Source organism: Thermobia domestica, chromosome 8 (genome assembly GCF_964235325.1).
Source record: "Thermobia domestica chromosome 8, izTheDome1.hap1.1, whole genome shotgun sequence".
Taxonomy (NCBI): Eukaryota; Metazoa; Arthropoda; class Insecta; order Zygentoma; family Lepismatidae; genus Thermobia; species Thermobia domestica.
The window spans coordinates 238222666-238239739 of NC_137461.1; the positions used below are offsets into that span (position 1 = coordinate 238222666).

Consider the following 17074-nt stretch of genomic DNA (forward strand, 5'->3'; position numbering starts at 1 on the left):
ACTCGACCTATATCTCGAAACTGTAATATTAATAATGCGCTCATTATATTTCAATTGTGGTCCAGCTAAGTCACGATATCTCTATTAAACGTACATCATAAATACTGTAACCTCTTCCCTCTCCATCTGATATATAAAGAGTAAGTCATGGTTAAAATATTAATACTTTTAAACACTTTATCTAATCTTAAGTTAGGAGCATATAACTTGTCAAGTGAAGTTCATATGAATGAAAAATATATGTCTACAACTTCTACTAGACTACCTAGGGTAAGAGTGTAGGTACTGTAAGAAATATATTTGATCAACGTTTTATACATTATTGTAAACATCCATGTCAATACAAAATAATATAAACAGGCAATTATACATTTTAAGTACATTTTTACATAGCTTTTCTTTTTCTGTTAGACTTTGGAGTCATTTATGCGAGAGGCATATCAGGCAGATTATTATTTTACTTTCATCAGTATTCTTCATATGTTATAAATACGGGAAACGGGAGAATCATTAACAAATTACGTGATTATTAGCGGGAACATATAGTCATAGGCTATAAGTGATATACTCAATTACAATTGAGCTCTCTAATTGTTCATCTTCAGCTTCAAGCTAGAAGACGTTATTCTTATTCATATTGGATGCCACTTTGCCAAGAGGTGTGCGATTGCTAGACATCAATTTTGCTTATAAGCACAGCTTCAAGTCTGCTACAGTACGTACATTCTACCACTATATATAAGCTTCTACCCTGGATGCCCGCAGAGAAGAAGATCGAACGAACATTGGAAAAGCGTACTATGAGGCTCTGAGGACGGGCCTATCCTGTTTTCTACCGTACATATTATTTATCTTTGGTTTCTTATAAAATAAAGTCAATACTTCAACATTTTGGTAACTAAATGGTAGGTTAGAAACACTTGGAGACCCTTCTGCCTGAGCCTCACCAGCTCGATAGACAGGGATTCCTCCACGCATTGTTGGGAAGGTGCGAAGGCTCATCTCTAGAAGTTTAGTTTTAGCGTTAAAGGCATCTTTCAATGCTAATATGCTATAAAATAATTTCCATAACACAAAGTAATAAGTTTCTTTGTAGAATTATGTATTTCTATTAGTGGTAACCTGTTTATTTTAGGTATATACTCTCGGGAGATATTCAGAGTAGCTGTTTCTTTTCCCTAAGTGGGTCTGGTCCATAATATATTCTAGAATATAAGTCTGATACTTAAACATATGCATAAATCTACTAAACTCTACCGTACAGAATAAAATAATAATATTTGTGTGTAATTGGGCGGAGTTAAGCAACAACCATTCAATCCACATCGAGTCAGTTTTGGGGAAATCACAGTTATAGGTAGGTCTCTCGACCCCATAAAATATTACCGTATGTGGGTTGACTTTTCTCTTCATAGATGGGAGACCGATCCCAAACGCGTTATAAGAATTTTTTAGTGTGTTCCCTACAAATGTTCGAACCCTCCAGCTGGGTTAACTCATTTTTCAAATTTTGTGGGTTGGCTGGTTGTTGCATAACATCGCTGAACTTTAGTTCAGTTTTCCATTTCATAGAATCAATAGGGTTTTTACGATTTAGAATCGGGAGGGGCACTTTGCTAACTTTATTCCTGGAAATGTGAAACTTCTACATATATATAAAATTTCGGTGAGTGCTTGAGCCCAGAAGTCACCCCCTTAAATATACCACTGCATAGGATACAATATTAAATATCTTGCGTTGATTCAAATGAAGTTCCTTCTGACAAGGGTTGAGTTGATTTTAGTTTAGCGTCCCGTTCAGCAGCGAGGCTATATGAGACGTGGACCTACTGATTAACGTGGAATCCGAACCACATAAGCTCCCGCCTGGAATCGAACCCGGGTCTCCCACGCCAAAGGCGCGTACGCTAACCGCTTAGCTGCGAGGGAGTTCTCCTTCTGACAAGGAAGGGTCATGCAGTGGCTCCGCTGAGATCCGAACGAGAGAATTGTGTTTGCTTTTGACATGTTATAACTAGACGAATCCCAAAGTTATACGTGCAACCGGGCGGAATATCGTGAGTTACAACATATTTTGTAATGTAAGAACTACAAAAAAAATTACCTGGCAGAGTAGTTTAAACTGAGTGATTTGTTCGAAAACGGTTGGGTAAGTCGAAAACTCGGCCAGTATTACACCATTTTCAACGACAAACTTTTTGGGGTAAAAACTTTGTTCCAGGATCCCCCACAGGGCCCCAGAAGGGGTCCAACTCAAAATTTTCAAATGGCAAGGGGGGTTAAGTGGCACATCATTTGAAAGTTGTTGTAGAATGAAAGAAAATGCAGCAAGTTTCGACTCTCTACAACAATCATATGCAAAATGGCGAAGGGTCAAAATGTAAACAAAAAATTAATTGAAAAGTTCATGGTCACCCCTATAAATCGAAAACGGTAAGGCAAATGTGAAAACAGGAAAGGAATTGTGGCATTATCTTCAAAGTACAACGATTTAAGTGAAAACGTCTTGTCCCAGGGTGCCCACAGGGTCCCAGGTGGGGCCCAACTAAAAACTTTCAAATGGCAAGAAAAGTAGGACATCGTTTGAAAGCTCTTGTAAAGTGAAAGAAGATGGAGCACGTCTTGACTTTCTACAACCCTGTCTAAAATTGCGGCGGGTCAAAATGTAAACAAAAGCTTAATTGAAATTCTATGGCCACCTTGAATCCAAGATGGCCGCTTAAAATCTATATCGAAAGGATAAGCATACCAAACTGCTGAAGCTAGGAAAACAAATTTGGCATTAATGTTGATTAGTAAGTGACTAAAATATGCAAAATGTTCAAAAACGCAACATATTGAGTTCAAAATGCCACACTATGTATCGAACGCATATCCACCTCACACCATTGGTGTTGGAGAAGCGAACGTTTATGGTTAATAGTAGATATCCACAAAATATCAAAGAGTATAATCTGTAATCCAATATGGCTGCCAGCGCGAAAAATGAGTTTGAATATAAATATTTTATTTCTTGGAATACTGTGACCAAACCAACTAAGTTTCGCGCAGCTCGATGTACTGAAATGACTTACACATGTTGGTACTACTCGCCAATCTTGCAAATGATTTTTTTTGTATATTTCGTATTGGTTGAAGGATTGCGATCAATCCAACGAATGACATACAAATGTAACCATCATTAATATGTTACAATAGAACCCCCAACCTACTGGTGCAGCAAGTTATTTCTGTATAACCTACGTATGACAAAATTAGAAAAATACCCGAAGGTATTCAACTTTTGTTTAGGTGTTCATTGCATATTCGTTATATTCAAGTAAATAATAGTCTAGAGAACCGTGACGAACGTGCATTAAGAACAGAACATATATGTGTTGTTACCGAATGAAATGATAGTTGAAGTGAATCGAAATTCAATTGTGCTTTAGACTTCCTATTATTTCTAAATACATAATAGAGAAAATAGAGATTTGTACTGTTATGAATGACATAGGTTTTAAGTGGCCATCTTGGATACAAGGTGGCCATAGAATTTCAATTAAGTTTTTGTTTACATTTTGAGCCTCCGTCATTTAGCACAGGGTGTTGCACCACATGAGCTCCCACTGGAATCGAACCCGGATCTTCCACGCCAAAAGTGCGTGCGCTATCAGCTTAGCCACTAGGTAATTCATTTACACAAATAATGTTCAAATAACCTTTCTAAGTGGGTGTTGTATCTACATTACAAGGTACAGTCTGAGTACAGAAAAACGATTGTTAAAGTTACAAGACCTCGTTTAGAATTTGTGAAAAATGTTCTGGTACTCAATGAGCAATCCAAAATCAGCAATCATTGTGTCCCGTTGAGTTAATCATTGATAATTTCAGAGTTTGTCCAGAGTGAAGGTAAATTGTTCCTTTATATACTAAATTTTCCTGGTCATATCTCCAACACGAGTTACCAATGTTTTCGTAGTAGATCCCTACTACTTTCGTTCTATATATATTGAAAGTCTTCCACGAAGGAAATCTGAAATTATCAATGGAGACAAGTAGGCCATATAACTTATGCACCTTTCAAAATTCAATCATCTTGACCAAACTTAGCATGACGGTAGATACGTTAACTTGTCTTTAGTTCAAATATAAAATATTTTCATACACTTTTGATTAAATTACGAACATCAATTGAAGTAGGACAAACGTCCTATTTACTGTATCTGTTGAGAACAGGGGCGTCATTTAGGAGGGAGCAGGAGGGGAGCAATTGCCCCCCAAGAGTTTGAGGAATATACATATATATATACTTTAATAGATTGTCTACCAATATACTAGTACAAAACGTGAAAGTCTCACGTCGGTGGTGCTCTTACCCCCCTCAAGGTAAGTCTGAAATGACGCCCCTGGTTGAGAACTAATCCAAGAGTACTACTGGTAAAAAAAAAAAAAAGCATACATAATGCTATGTCGGACAATTTGCTCCTCCTTTAAAACAGTGAATTAACAATGAGATATAATTTCCATAAACGAAAGTTCAAAGTAACAAAGACGACCTTTCTTTTATAGTTATGATAAATTACCTTGGTAACATGTAGAGGTCAGACTTATGAGCATAATGATAATAAGAAACTGAAACAATAAGAGTTATTTTAATTTCAAATAGCGCTGAACATTTTGCTGTCAGAACTTTCAAGCAAGCATTCAAATAACATTATTAGCAAGAATAGTTTATTACAAGTATTATCTTTAACATGCTGAAAGTATTTCTCACAGTTTCATTTGGATTTTTGCTATTTTTTCCTACATTCGGAGATGTGTCAATACGTAAGTATAACGATCTTTGTTTGGTTAGGCTGCTATAAAAATAATTTTGTATATTGTGTTACATGAAAGAAAGTGCCATGCAGTCACATTTTAGGTGAAGTACAGTGAAGCCATTTCTAGCATCTTGGTGCTAGATCTAGCATAATTCACATGCATTTAGCATCTAGCATCTTGGCCAAATCTAGCATAATTTCATTCTTCCCTCTGATGAACAGGAAAAGAACAAAAATTTAGATGGTTCAAGGACCGTCGGGAATTATTCTTAGTTGAAGCGATGGTTGGAACTATGAGACCAGTCAGTATTTCCGCGGTTGTAATTTATTGTTGAATTCACAGAAATGTTCAAAAATAGCAAAACGTGACTCTGTAAAACATATTTACTTACCCATAGTTTTATTACTGTCAACTGAAACCTGAATGTGTGGTTATCTGGGATGTTTCTGTCCCTTTCAATTTACAACTTGAGAGGGGAGGGATATGAACGTCAGGGGACAGCTAGTAATACACTAAAAGAAATGCTTCAGACCTGTGTCGGAAGCGGCATGTTGTGTATATATTTCTTAAAATGTTATCCATTCATAAAAAATAAATTCGACCTTTCTCCCCTATAATGTGCCGTTTACCAATTTATTTGATTATCATTCCTGACAGCGTCATATTAGCTTGGTACATGAATACAGTTGAAACTCTTCATTAAAATAATGAAGATAAGTACGGGCGGGTCTTTAAAATTAGTTAGGAAAGATAATTTGAAAATCTGGCATAATTTACAAAAATTTAGCACAATTGAGACCCGTGTTTGGCATCATCGCGAGTCTCGAGTGTGGCAACCCTGGTGAAGTATTACATTCTTGAAATGAAACCTTCTTTCCAAACTGTTTCTCTTAACTGACAATAATTCAACTCATCATGAGAATTTCGCTTGTATTGTACTACGTTTATCATAATTAAATTCATATTGGGCGCAAGAATTAATACGTATTTTCAGTGGGACGTAAAACTCAAAGATTTTATTTCGTTTCACAGTAAGTATTTTTAACATCTTTTCCCCCCATTCAGATGCAACATTCTGATTCGGGAACTCCCCAGTTAACAGATTAAGGTAAGAGGTGCATTAATCGGTGCAGGTTGGCATTACGAAGGCTAAGTACAAATAACGAAGTATATGGCATAAGAAAACAATCCATAACAAACACACGAACCAACAAACCAGAATGTGTTGAGTTTACTGAAAACCATGAATGCTATCTAAACAAGTAAGGGCAAAAGAGCTGCAGGGGGGCCACGCGGTGAAGAATCCGTAGGGTGAAGGCGTGTCATAGACCAAGAAGTATACGCATAAATGAGAGTAGTGCGAAAACACTTTACATCAGGTCCGTAGCCAGCCCAAAAATGTAGAAGGGGCCGGTAGAAGTTAAGGGGGTTCGATGTAACCATATTATAGTTCATTTATAAGCCTAGCGTGAAAATTTTAGGGAGGCTAGTAAAAACTTAGGGGGGATCGGCGCCCTAGACCCCTGTGGATACGGACCTTACGCGAGGAGTAGCTTTGTGACCTTCTGTGGGCACTTTGCATGCTGGCTTCACATAGCAGTTTACTTCATCATGTCTTCCTTACGGAGTACTACGTGGTAAACATACACTTTGCATTTCATGTATCTACATGTCGAAGATTCCTCGAAATCCTGATATTTTCTCCTTTCCAACGTCCGTTAATTTGGACTTCTGTTTAGATTTTCTCTAATGTTTGAAATGAAACTAAATGAAATTTTTGAGTTTTACGTCCCACGTTTATGCTGGTTAAGCAAAAGGAGACGGTGATGATGAGAAATGAATGAAATGGTGGAATGAAGAAAAACGAAGAAAGTGGGAGAAAACAGGAAAACCCCAAGGAAACCAACGCACACGGTGTTTGTCCACCACAAAGTTCACTTGGCGGGAGCAAAATTTGAACCCGGGACCCCATGCACCAGAGGTGAACGCTCTACCACTGAGCAACTGCCAATTCTACCAATCTCTTACACTGTTTTCGCACACTATCATCAATGCCAGTACATTACTTCAAACCACTATCTGGAACGAGTCGGATATCTTTCGGATTCTTCGATCCTTAGGGATCACGACTTACTACACTCGTTATTATGGCTTACGTGTTTAACAATATATATTTATCTACTTACAAATATACACTTCATATTGCGAATGCTTGCGTTTTACGCAAGTCACAGGTAAGATACACATATATTTGGATTACTTATATGTTCCTCTTTCGAAATCAAAATTAATATTTCTTTACATTAATTTTTCAAAAGTATTCTCCTTCTAAAAGAGATAGCACCGAAAGTAGTACAGAAAATAATAGCGCTTTGTTAACTCTCGTGGATTTCGTAAATTGGCACCTGCTTCCAAGTGGCGGCGTACTGAATTATTAGTTGATTCAGCACTGTGATCAACCAGGGCTGCAGCCTCTCTTACAGGTCGAATTCTTGGTATTGCAGAGAAAATCAGGTAGTAGTCGTTAAAGTGATAGTGTTCGTAGAGATACAGCACTAGTTGTAATGAGGTAGAAGTCTGAAACTTTGTAGATATGCGTAGTTAAGCAATGTGCTAGCGAATTATACAAAAATCGGAATCGAAGTGTTAATGCAAGATGAAATCTGGAGCAGTATGCAGTCAGAATGTGGTATGGGTATCTGAAAATTGCATAAAAGTAGAACTAATAACAGGGTTCCGGCACATTTATTAGGAAGTATTCTTACTTCAAGCATTGAATATGGCCTCCCGTATCGGAAACGTGCTCCATTGATATCAGGGGCATTTAGACTGAGGGTCTTGTAGGCCACTCATCTGGAAATTTCCTAGAGATGATAAGGTGGTTGCTAAAGGTTTCTTTCATTTCACCTGGTAAGTGAGATGTGGTGTTGCGCCATCTTGTATGAAAATGTGTGGTCACAGCTGGAATCATATATGTGCAGAAAAATGTCCCTATAACGTTCAAATTACTGTGTATAGAACAGATTGCCGTGATGTCATCTTCTCAAAGAAAAACGGAACAAGAATAATGAAAGTTGTCAAAGCACAACAAACAGTAATGAAATCTGGATGCAAAGATCGATCCTGCACAATACGTAGGTTAGGCAAGTCTCATATGCGATAGTTCTGAATATTCACTGCACCGTCCCAAGTGAGATGCACCACGTTAGTCCACAGAATATTTCCCGATCACGATGTGTACCACTTCCACATGTGCCAGAAACTGAAGGGCAAACTAATCGCATTGTGGAAAATCTTAGAGTTGCAATTATGCACAATACGAATTCTGTAAGCATACCAGTGTCAAATGCACCGCAAAACCTTGCAAACTGTTGACCAGGAAAGAGATAGTTTTTTTTTAAGAGAGACAGCTATAACAACCTCATTAACAGCTTCCATGAGGATGGGTCTTCTTCCTCTTAATTCCTTCTTAACCACTTCCCATCCCCTACCCGCAACCTATTCTAAACTTTTGCACCTGCGCAATATCCAACTTCTAAAAATGTCAATCGGAGCCGCTCTACCCTGTATAATGAAATAGTACTTTATTTTTTAAAATCACTTTTGCTTCATTTTTGTTTGACTTTGTCATGAATTTAACAAATTAATTTCTAATATTCTTTCTTAGCAGTATGTAATTTTCTTCGTGATTTAGGATGAAATTACATTAAATTAAGGCACTTCAATATACAATAAAAGATAAAATCGGCGCTTAAATTTCTTCTGTGAACCTTTGAACGCTATATTTTGCAAAGCTAGCAACTGAACAATGGATTACTTCTCTCAAACATATTTCCAGCACTGTTCTACTGCATTTGGATCGGCGATAGGCAATAGATATCGTATTCATTCCATACTTCAATCCATTTTTGATATTAGACCAATCCAACGCTCACAATTTGTGATGCTTATTATTTTCATGAAATTTCACATATTCACTCTATGCTTCGATTGGCGTATGCCCTCAAATGAACCAAAACCATTTGTTATCGAAGATAAAAGAACGACACGCAAAACAGTACACAAAATCTTGAAATTAGGAATTCGGAAATCAGCATCTATATATCCGCCATTAGCCAAGATTTGGTTAAAATAACGTTCCTCATAATTTAAAGGAAAATTTTCTATTTTGGATAGAGCAGGATCTTTAGTAGCGATTGCTTTCCGCTCTGTGTTACTTTATCTGTAGTAATTTTGCTAAAGAACCCCTAAAATGCTGTGCTAATTCCTTTCTTTACTCTCGCTTTGTGCTACTTAAAATATTTTCAGCTCACTGAAGAAAATGAAACACATACTAGGTATATACTGCTAAATAGATGTTTTTTTTTTTTTAATTAACCCATTATGAACTTTTTTCAACATATGAATATGAGTGTCCTCCAATACCGGTGCAAAAAATCAAAAAGCGACCAAAAAGTGACATGATGTTTGCCATCCTTGTATAGATTTATGTCATAATGTCATAATTTTCTTCCATTTATGTATCATATTTCGCAATCCTCGTATAGATATGATACACAAAATTTAACAAACACCATATTTGTTTTAGATTTAGTTGACTATCCTTATGAATCATATAAATGAAAATTGAAGAGTAAATAAAGTTAAAAAGATTGCAAACTCTCAGGTAAGACAGACTTCCCATTTTGTTTTTGTACTCAAGATTTCTTTTTAAAGTCTGTTGGTTGGTATTCCTTTAAAAATCACTCGACATTGCAAAATATTTCAAGTGTACATATTCTTCCACTTTTTAATTTTAATTTTAGAATTTAGTACTAGCGATCAATAATAACATTTTTTACTTTATATTTCGAAGCTTCCTATATGAAAATATGCAAGAGGACGGATCCCAATTTAGAAGAATGCATCAAAGATTCTGTGCAGAGTTTGGTTCCATATCTCTCACAAGGTATAAGGTTTAAATATTAAAATTTCATATGTAACATTACTGTAATTTGTTTACAGTAATTTGTTTACCTTTAGACTTCCAATTTTAGAATATTACTGAGAATAACAATGATGGGGTTTCCTGAGTGAAGAAAAGAGAAATGGGGTTTGAAATGAGGAAGAGCTTAACGGAATTTCGTAAGTGAATAAAATAAGTAAAATTTCGTAAGTAAATAAAGGGAAAATGGGGTTTCGTAAATCAATAAAAAATGGTAGTGTATCGTAAGGTAATAGGAAAATAATGAGATTTTGTGAATAAATCAAATAACGATGGTATTTGTAAGTGAATAATAAAATAATGTTTCATAAGTAAATAAAGGAATTATGGTGTTTCAGAACTAAATGAAACAATGATGGAGTTTTCAGTGTGAACAAAAGACTGGTGTTATTTCGTTAGCGAATCTTTCTTAAGTTGCTAAGAGCATTATGGTGTTTCGTCAGTAAATTTCATAATGATAGAATTGTTTTTATGTGAATAAAAGAAATGAGATTTTGCAGTTGTAATAAAAAGACTTACAGTGTTTTGCAACTGATTGCTCCCTCAACTGAATAAGCTTAATACTAAAGTTTCGAAGTAAATATATAAATTGTGCGGAAAATAATTTAATTAAATAATTTTTAACTACTCTAGAAAGAGTATCCCTTTATATTGATTTCTAATGTAGTTTCCAAAATTCTGTATCTTCATCAGAAGCTATTTTTACAGTAATTATGCCGGCTTTGAAATTCCTTTGGCATCTTCTGTTTTACCATTGAGATTACAGTTATCAAAAGTAAAACTCAAAAATACAATAGCCAATATTGTTTACTCTGATTATGAGATTGTGGGAAAGTACCTGCAATTATAATGTATGTGAATATTTCTATACTTTTAAATTGAAAATAGAATTACGTTTTTAAGCAAAGAGAAAAGAAAAGAAAAGAAAAGAAAGGAAAAGAAAAGAAAGAAAAGAAATACAATCTTAATCGTCAAAATATTTCCCTTAACTATCTATCGCGTTAGCTTATAAATCTGATCCTACATAGCACAAGTACGTTCACGGTATGTCCAAGACTGAGCCCGCAACGGACGACGGAACATCCCGGGATTGTCCAAATTTACTCCCAACACTTCCACAGGATTTCCGCGGGAGATCCAGACGTCCGCTAATATCCCGGGATACGGGATATTCAACGGGACCAAAAAGGGATTTCTATTGGTAAATCGTGGGATAACAATGGGATGTCAATCGACTATTCCATATAGCAGAAGGACGTCCACTCGTCCGAGACTGATCCTGCAATGGATAACGGGATATCCCAGGATTATCCGAATGTGCTCCCGGGACATCCGCAAGACCTCCGCGGATAAACAGAATATTAAACAGGACCATAAAGGGATGTCCATTAATAAATTTTGGGATAACAATGGGATGTGAATCGACTATTAAAGGATGACATAGGGTCCAATGTGGGATATTGATTGGATAACGTTTTATGTCCTATGGAGCTCGAAATTTGGTCCCACAAATGTCCATGGGATGTTGGCCTAACGACCACTATCCACGTATCGACTACAATCGGGATGACTACGGGACTATTAACGGGATGTTCATTGGATAATATTTTGAGGCTCTTCTAAACGCCCGCTGCCACTTATTTTTATTTTCGAAAATTGTGGGAAAATGAAAGAAATAGAAGACGTTTGGGAAGGGGCCGCATTATGGTCATAGAACTCTACGATCTAAACTAACTGGGGAACCTATTCAAGTGTAACTCTGACTTCGAGTCGAGACTATGGCCGTTGGATACCTTGTCCGAAAAAAAAAAAAAATAACATAACATACATCCTCGATCGCAACCGTTGCGGAGATAGAAGCGTGAAAAGTTAGAAATTGAGCTCCATACTATACATTACAAAGTCAGCTTCCGGGTCAGATTTTTCGGAAACGGTCGGGTAAGGAAACTCAGCGAATACATATCAAATTAGTGTGGGGAGCCCAGCATCTTTTGAATGAAAATTTCGTGTCCCCGGGGCACTCGCAGGGTCCCAGGCAGGGTCCAACTCAAAATTTGCAAATGGAACCGGGGATTAAGTAACATATTGTATGAAAGCTATTGTTAAATTAAAGAACATAGAACAAATCACGATCCTGTACGATAACCCTGTGCAAACGGGCAACTGGTCAAAATGTCAATACAACCTACATCAGAAAATCTATGGCCACGCTTCTAAATCCGTTAAGTTGCGACAATATCAAAACAGAAAAAACACGTTTAAAAGTGCAAGGTATTGAAGTAAAGCAAATTGCTGCAGATTCTCTCACAGAGTCACACAACGGACCTTATCCAAGTATAAGTGTGATTTCGAATGACCAATGGACCATAGAATGACCATTACCATGGATTTCGTGTCCTAGAAGAGAAAAGATACAATGTCAATCGCAACCATCATCTAGGGTGAAAAGTTCAAAAGGCAATGGTATATGTTTCGCGAATCGAGACCCCAAATTCGCAGATTGCACAGTGAAATTTCTATCGGGGGATTTGCTGAACGAGAAATATGATGGTGAAGACGAAAATGAGTAACCTTGAAAGTGTGAGGCAACTTTGAGAGGAGTGGGGTTGGAGAAAACTGGAATAATGGAGCAGAAATAAAATATATCGGAGGGTGCTTTTCTAGGGCTATAGGGAATGGTCAAGAATAATACTCGTATTTCATTAAAGTATAAAGTTGGAAACCAGTTTGATAATTGCAGATTCGGGAAAGAAAACGATAACCAAGTGGGGTGGGAGACGAGCCAATACATCTTTATTGGAGTAACATTCTGTAAATATACCAACACGTATATGCGAAGTTGTATTTTCTTTGGACATAGTTTGTTTACTTATATTTCATCCACATATTCTTCCAATAAATTGCATATTACTGCAAATCAATATTGTATTGTTACAGGGTATTTTGTGTGCCAATATTCTATGAAACACTACCTTCTCGTACGTACACTATGTTTTGGCTCGTCTCCCACCCCACTTGGTTATCGTTTTTTTTCCGAGTTTACAATATTATCAAACTGGTTTTCAACTTTATATTTTAACGAAATACGAGTATTATACTTGACCATTCCCTACAGCCCTAGAAAAGCACCCCCAGATATAATTTATTTCTGCTCCATTATTCCAGTTTTCTCCATCCCCACTCCTCTCCAAGTTGCCTCACACTTTCAAGGTTACTCCTTTTCGTCTTTACCATTAGGGATATGCACGAGTCGAGCCGAGACAGGATTTTCCTGACAAAATTCGAGTCGAGAGACTGCTGTTCCAATAGTGAAATATACAATTTTCGAGGCGAGACATCACTTTTACAGCACATTTTCGTGACGAGACAGCCACAAATCTTGTCTCGTGCGCATCCCTATTTACCACCATGTTTCTCGTTCAGCAAATCCCCCGATAGAAGTTTCACGGTGCAATCTGCGAATTTGGGGTCCCGATTCGCGAAGCATATACCATTGCCATTTGAACTTCTTACCCTAGATGACGGTTGCAATTGACAATGTATCCTTCCTCTTCTAGGACACGAATTCCAATGGTAATGGTCATTCTATGGTCCATTGGTCATTCGAAGTCACACTTATACTTGGATAAGGTTCGTTGTGCGACTCTATGAGAGACTCTGCAGCAATTTGCTTTACTTCAATATCTTGTACTTTTAAACGTGTTTTTCTGTTTCGATATTGTCGCAACTTAACGGATTTAGAAGCGTTGCCATAGATTTTCTGATGTAGGTTGTCTTGACATTTTGACCAGTTGCCCGTTTGCACAGGGTTATCGTACAGGATTGCGATTTGTTCTATGTTCTTTTATTTAACAATAGCTTTCATACAATGTGCTACTTAATCCCCGGTTCCATTTGCAAATTTTGAGTTGGACCCCGCCTGGGACCCTGCGAGTGCTCCGGGGACACGAAATTTTCATTCAAAAGGAGCTGGGCTCCCCACACTAATTTGATATGTATTCGCTGAGTTTCCTTACCCGACCGTTTACGAAAAATCTGACCCGGAATTTGACTTTAATGTATAGTATGGAGCTCAATTTCTAACTTTTCACGCTTCTATCTCCGCAACGGTTGCGATCGAGGATGTATGTTATGTTATTTTTTTTTCGGACAAGGTATCCAATGGCCATAGTCTCAACTCGAAGTCGGAGTTACACTTGGATAGTTTTCCTAATAAGAAATGTTTTAAAAAACTCATTTGTATTGAGATGTCTAATTAGATCACAAATGATGACGTCATAGGCTGCGACAACAAATATCTGAACTTCTAATAGGTTATTAAAAACTTCTAGTTCACATTAGAGAGTGCCATGGCTACTATATGAGCCACTTGCCGAAAATCTATTATTTCTTCAATTCTACCAGCTTTTTTGAAAAAGAGAAATGTGGAAGGAGCGTTTAGCAGAGCCTTAAAATGATACGAAAGTAACATGTAGCAATTGAATTATTGACAAAATTGCCAGCTATTCCTAATTCCTATTATATGTAAGACATGTTGGTGAAATCACCTACACTACAAAAAAGAATTAGAAATACCGAGAAAGTTGTTGTGAATTACATATTACACGTCACTTTCGTAGGAATAATAATAATAATAATAATAATATAGTCTGAGCTCAACTAGTATCAAAATATTAACTAACGCTATCACAATTCGCAATGAGAAATAGTTTGATTTTTTAAAAAACTGCATTTTCTTGAATATTCATAACAAGTAAAAAATAATGATGAGAAAGATACTGAAGTTCTAAAATATACATGATAGAAAAAAACATAAACTGTGAAATATCACTTTATACTATCACTACCAAGTGATGAAAGAGTTATCTTTAATACAGCGCGTTCGGACGACAATGGAAAACATTAAGGGGTGATTCCTGCCATTGAATGAAAAAATGTTTTCTCAGCTTTTCACCCCCACGTAGTGTCGCAGATATTACGTGCTGAACGCTTGACAAAAGCAAATCAGAGGCCGTAAAAAGAGCACAACTAAACATTTGTTAGAAAAGACTTATTTTATTTTCTCTAGGAATGTGAAGTAACATACAAATCTTAACAAAAAGCGGTCGCATACAAAAAAAAAAAAAAAACACTAGACAATTGTTACAAAATACATTAACAGTGAAATTATGAATGTGCAATCAGCTTTTTATACTACACCCATTATCTTTCTTCTTTCTCTAAGAGTCAACTCACATACAGATCTCAAGAAAAAGCGGTCACATACCACAAAAGAGCATAACTACACTCTTCTTACACAAATCTTATTTACTTTTTTCTAAGAGCGTATTCCCAGAAAAAGTAGTCACGTACCATAGTAATATTTCTAAATAGACGAAGATGAATCTTCAAATAACCTTGATTTACCACGAGGAGTCTCCAAACATTTATTGTTTCCCTCCTTCTTCGGCATAACGTCATTGATAGCACGGGCAATTTCGTCATTTGTTGCTAATTTACACGATGGATGTAACCTTGCTGTATCTTTTTTAAAAAAGTCACTACAATTATTTGGTTTCGCTTTTTTCATGTGCTTTACAAATCTATAACTTCTTTTTGTACGGTATATCAAGATATGAAGGGAAAAACGATAAACGTGAAATATGTAGAACAGCGAAAATCGCGCACAATGTTACGACTTAAACGTCACCTTGAGATATGTGTCAGTCATGAACGTGTGTTTCAAAGTGAATGACATTACATTCAGCCGGAACTTGGGTGTTCCAATCTTAAACCCATTTATTCCCATTTAGTCGTTTTCGACTCACCTATACATATCTTCCCACGGGATCGAAAACGACCCAGAGTATTAGCCACGACATACCCAGGGGGTCGATTTCAACCCACCGCCATACAGATGCCCTCATTAGAAATATCCAACTATTTTTCACCATTTTAGCAATTATTGTCACTAACTAATTAATATTTGTAAATATCACCGAAATCCGTGACGAAAAATAATTCGGGAATATGTGGGTTATTCCATGTTTCACTAAATGTTGTGGAATTCAGGAAACAACATATATAGTGTGAAACAAATAGAAAACAATGAAACTTATCTCTCCCTCTTTCACACACGTACACAGAAGAATCAGGTGAGCTTAAAAAAATCTCTACTATATAATCTCGAAATGAACACTCTTAAGCCTACTTAGAGAACATGAAATGAAGTAAGTAAAATTAAAGTTTCCCGTTGTCATTGATGTTGTAAGGCAGAAGACACCATTCTGGCATTCGTCTAAAGGGACTGAGGAAATATAGGGAAAACGTGTCCGAATAGCCAGCTGGAGCACGGTTTGTATCCACCCTCTAACAAATCCCTTCAATGCCGCGTGAGCATTTTATATAGAATGTAATATTCATTGTAGAAATTATAAGAGCTGTATATTTCCATCTCGGAAACAAAGGGGAAACGGTAAAGCCAGAAGTAGGCATTTAAATTACTGAAGCTTTTTTTTTCTTAAAGAAAGAAAAAAAAAAGAAACAGCCCTTGTCAGAGACAAACGTTTGTCGAGACAATAAAGAAAACGTTCCCCAATACACACTACGATACTAGAACGTATCATAATTATATTTATCTGTTCAAAATTTAACATTTCGGACAGCAAGAAAGCAAAAACTATTCACAAAATACAAAGTACACGATTTCCTGGCGGGTTAACAAGGGCTGTTTTACACGAAGCCCTTCAATTCACCTTTCCTTTCCATTTTTTCGTTCTCTTCTTCTGATAAAAAAATGTTTACCATTCATATTTGTAACACTGATGCTTCCATAAAGCTCAAACAGAACAATTTGTGTATTGCGTTGAGTGAGTGAAGAGTGAGAAACAAAAGTGAACGAGTTGAGTTGATTTTGAGTTTAACGTCCCCTTCAGCAGCGAGGCTATATAAGACGTGGACCTACTGATTAACGTGGAATCCAAACCATAAGAGCTCCCGCCGGGAATGGAATCGATCCAGGCGCGTACGCTAACCGCTTAGTCACGAAGGAGCTCTACGTAAGTGAACGATTATCACACTGATCGACACTCAAAAGAACTATGGCTAAGACCGATTCATCTTTATTGAAAACTAGCAGCGATTACCCGCTTCGCTGTTTTAAAAATTTTAAATGCAGCACTCATCACGTGTTTGCTATATATTTCTCATTCATCTGTTTGGAGTTTAAAGAACAATTCACTGAAAAACGGCTCTGATCAATCTGTGAAAATATTCGCACCATCCTGTGGATTTTCATTTCCTGTATGA

General features: G+C 36.7%; 1 protein-coding gene across 1 annotated transcript in view; it reads left to right on the forward strand.

Moving 5' to 3' along the window:
• Positions 1-4645: 4645 nt before the first annotated feature.
• The window catches only part of LOC145691966 (protein takeout-like), a 63773-nt gene continuing 51344 nt past the window's right edge, over positions 4646-17074 (forward strand). The window contains exons 1-2 of the mRNA XM_081767263.1: positions 4646-4809; positions 9659-9751. Coding sequence (XP_081623389.1) covers positions 4737-4809; positions 9659-9751 — 166 coding nt within the window. The 5' untranslated portion in view covers positions 4646-4736. The remainder of the gene's footprint in view (positions 4810-9658; positions 9752-17074) is intronic.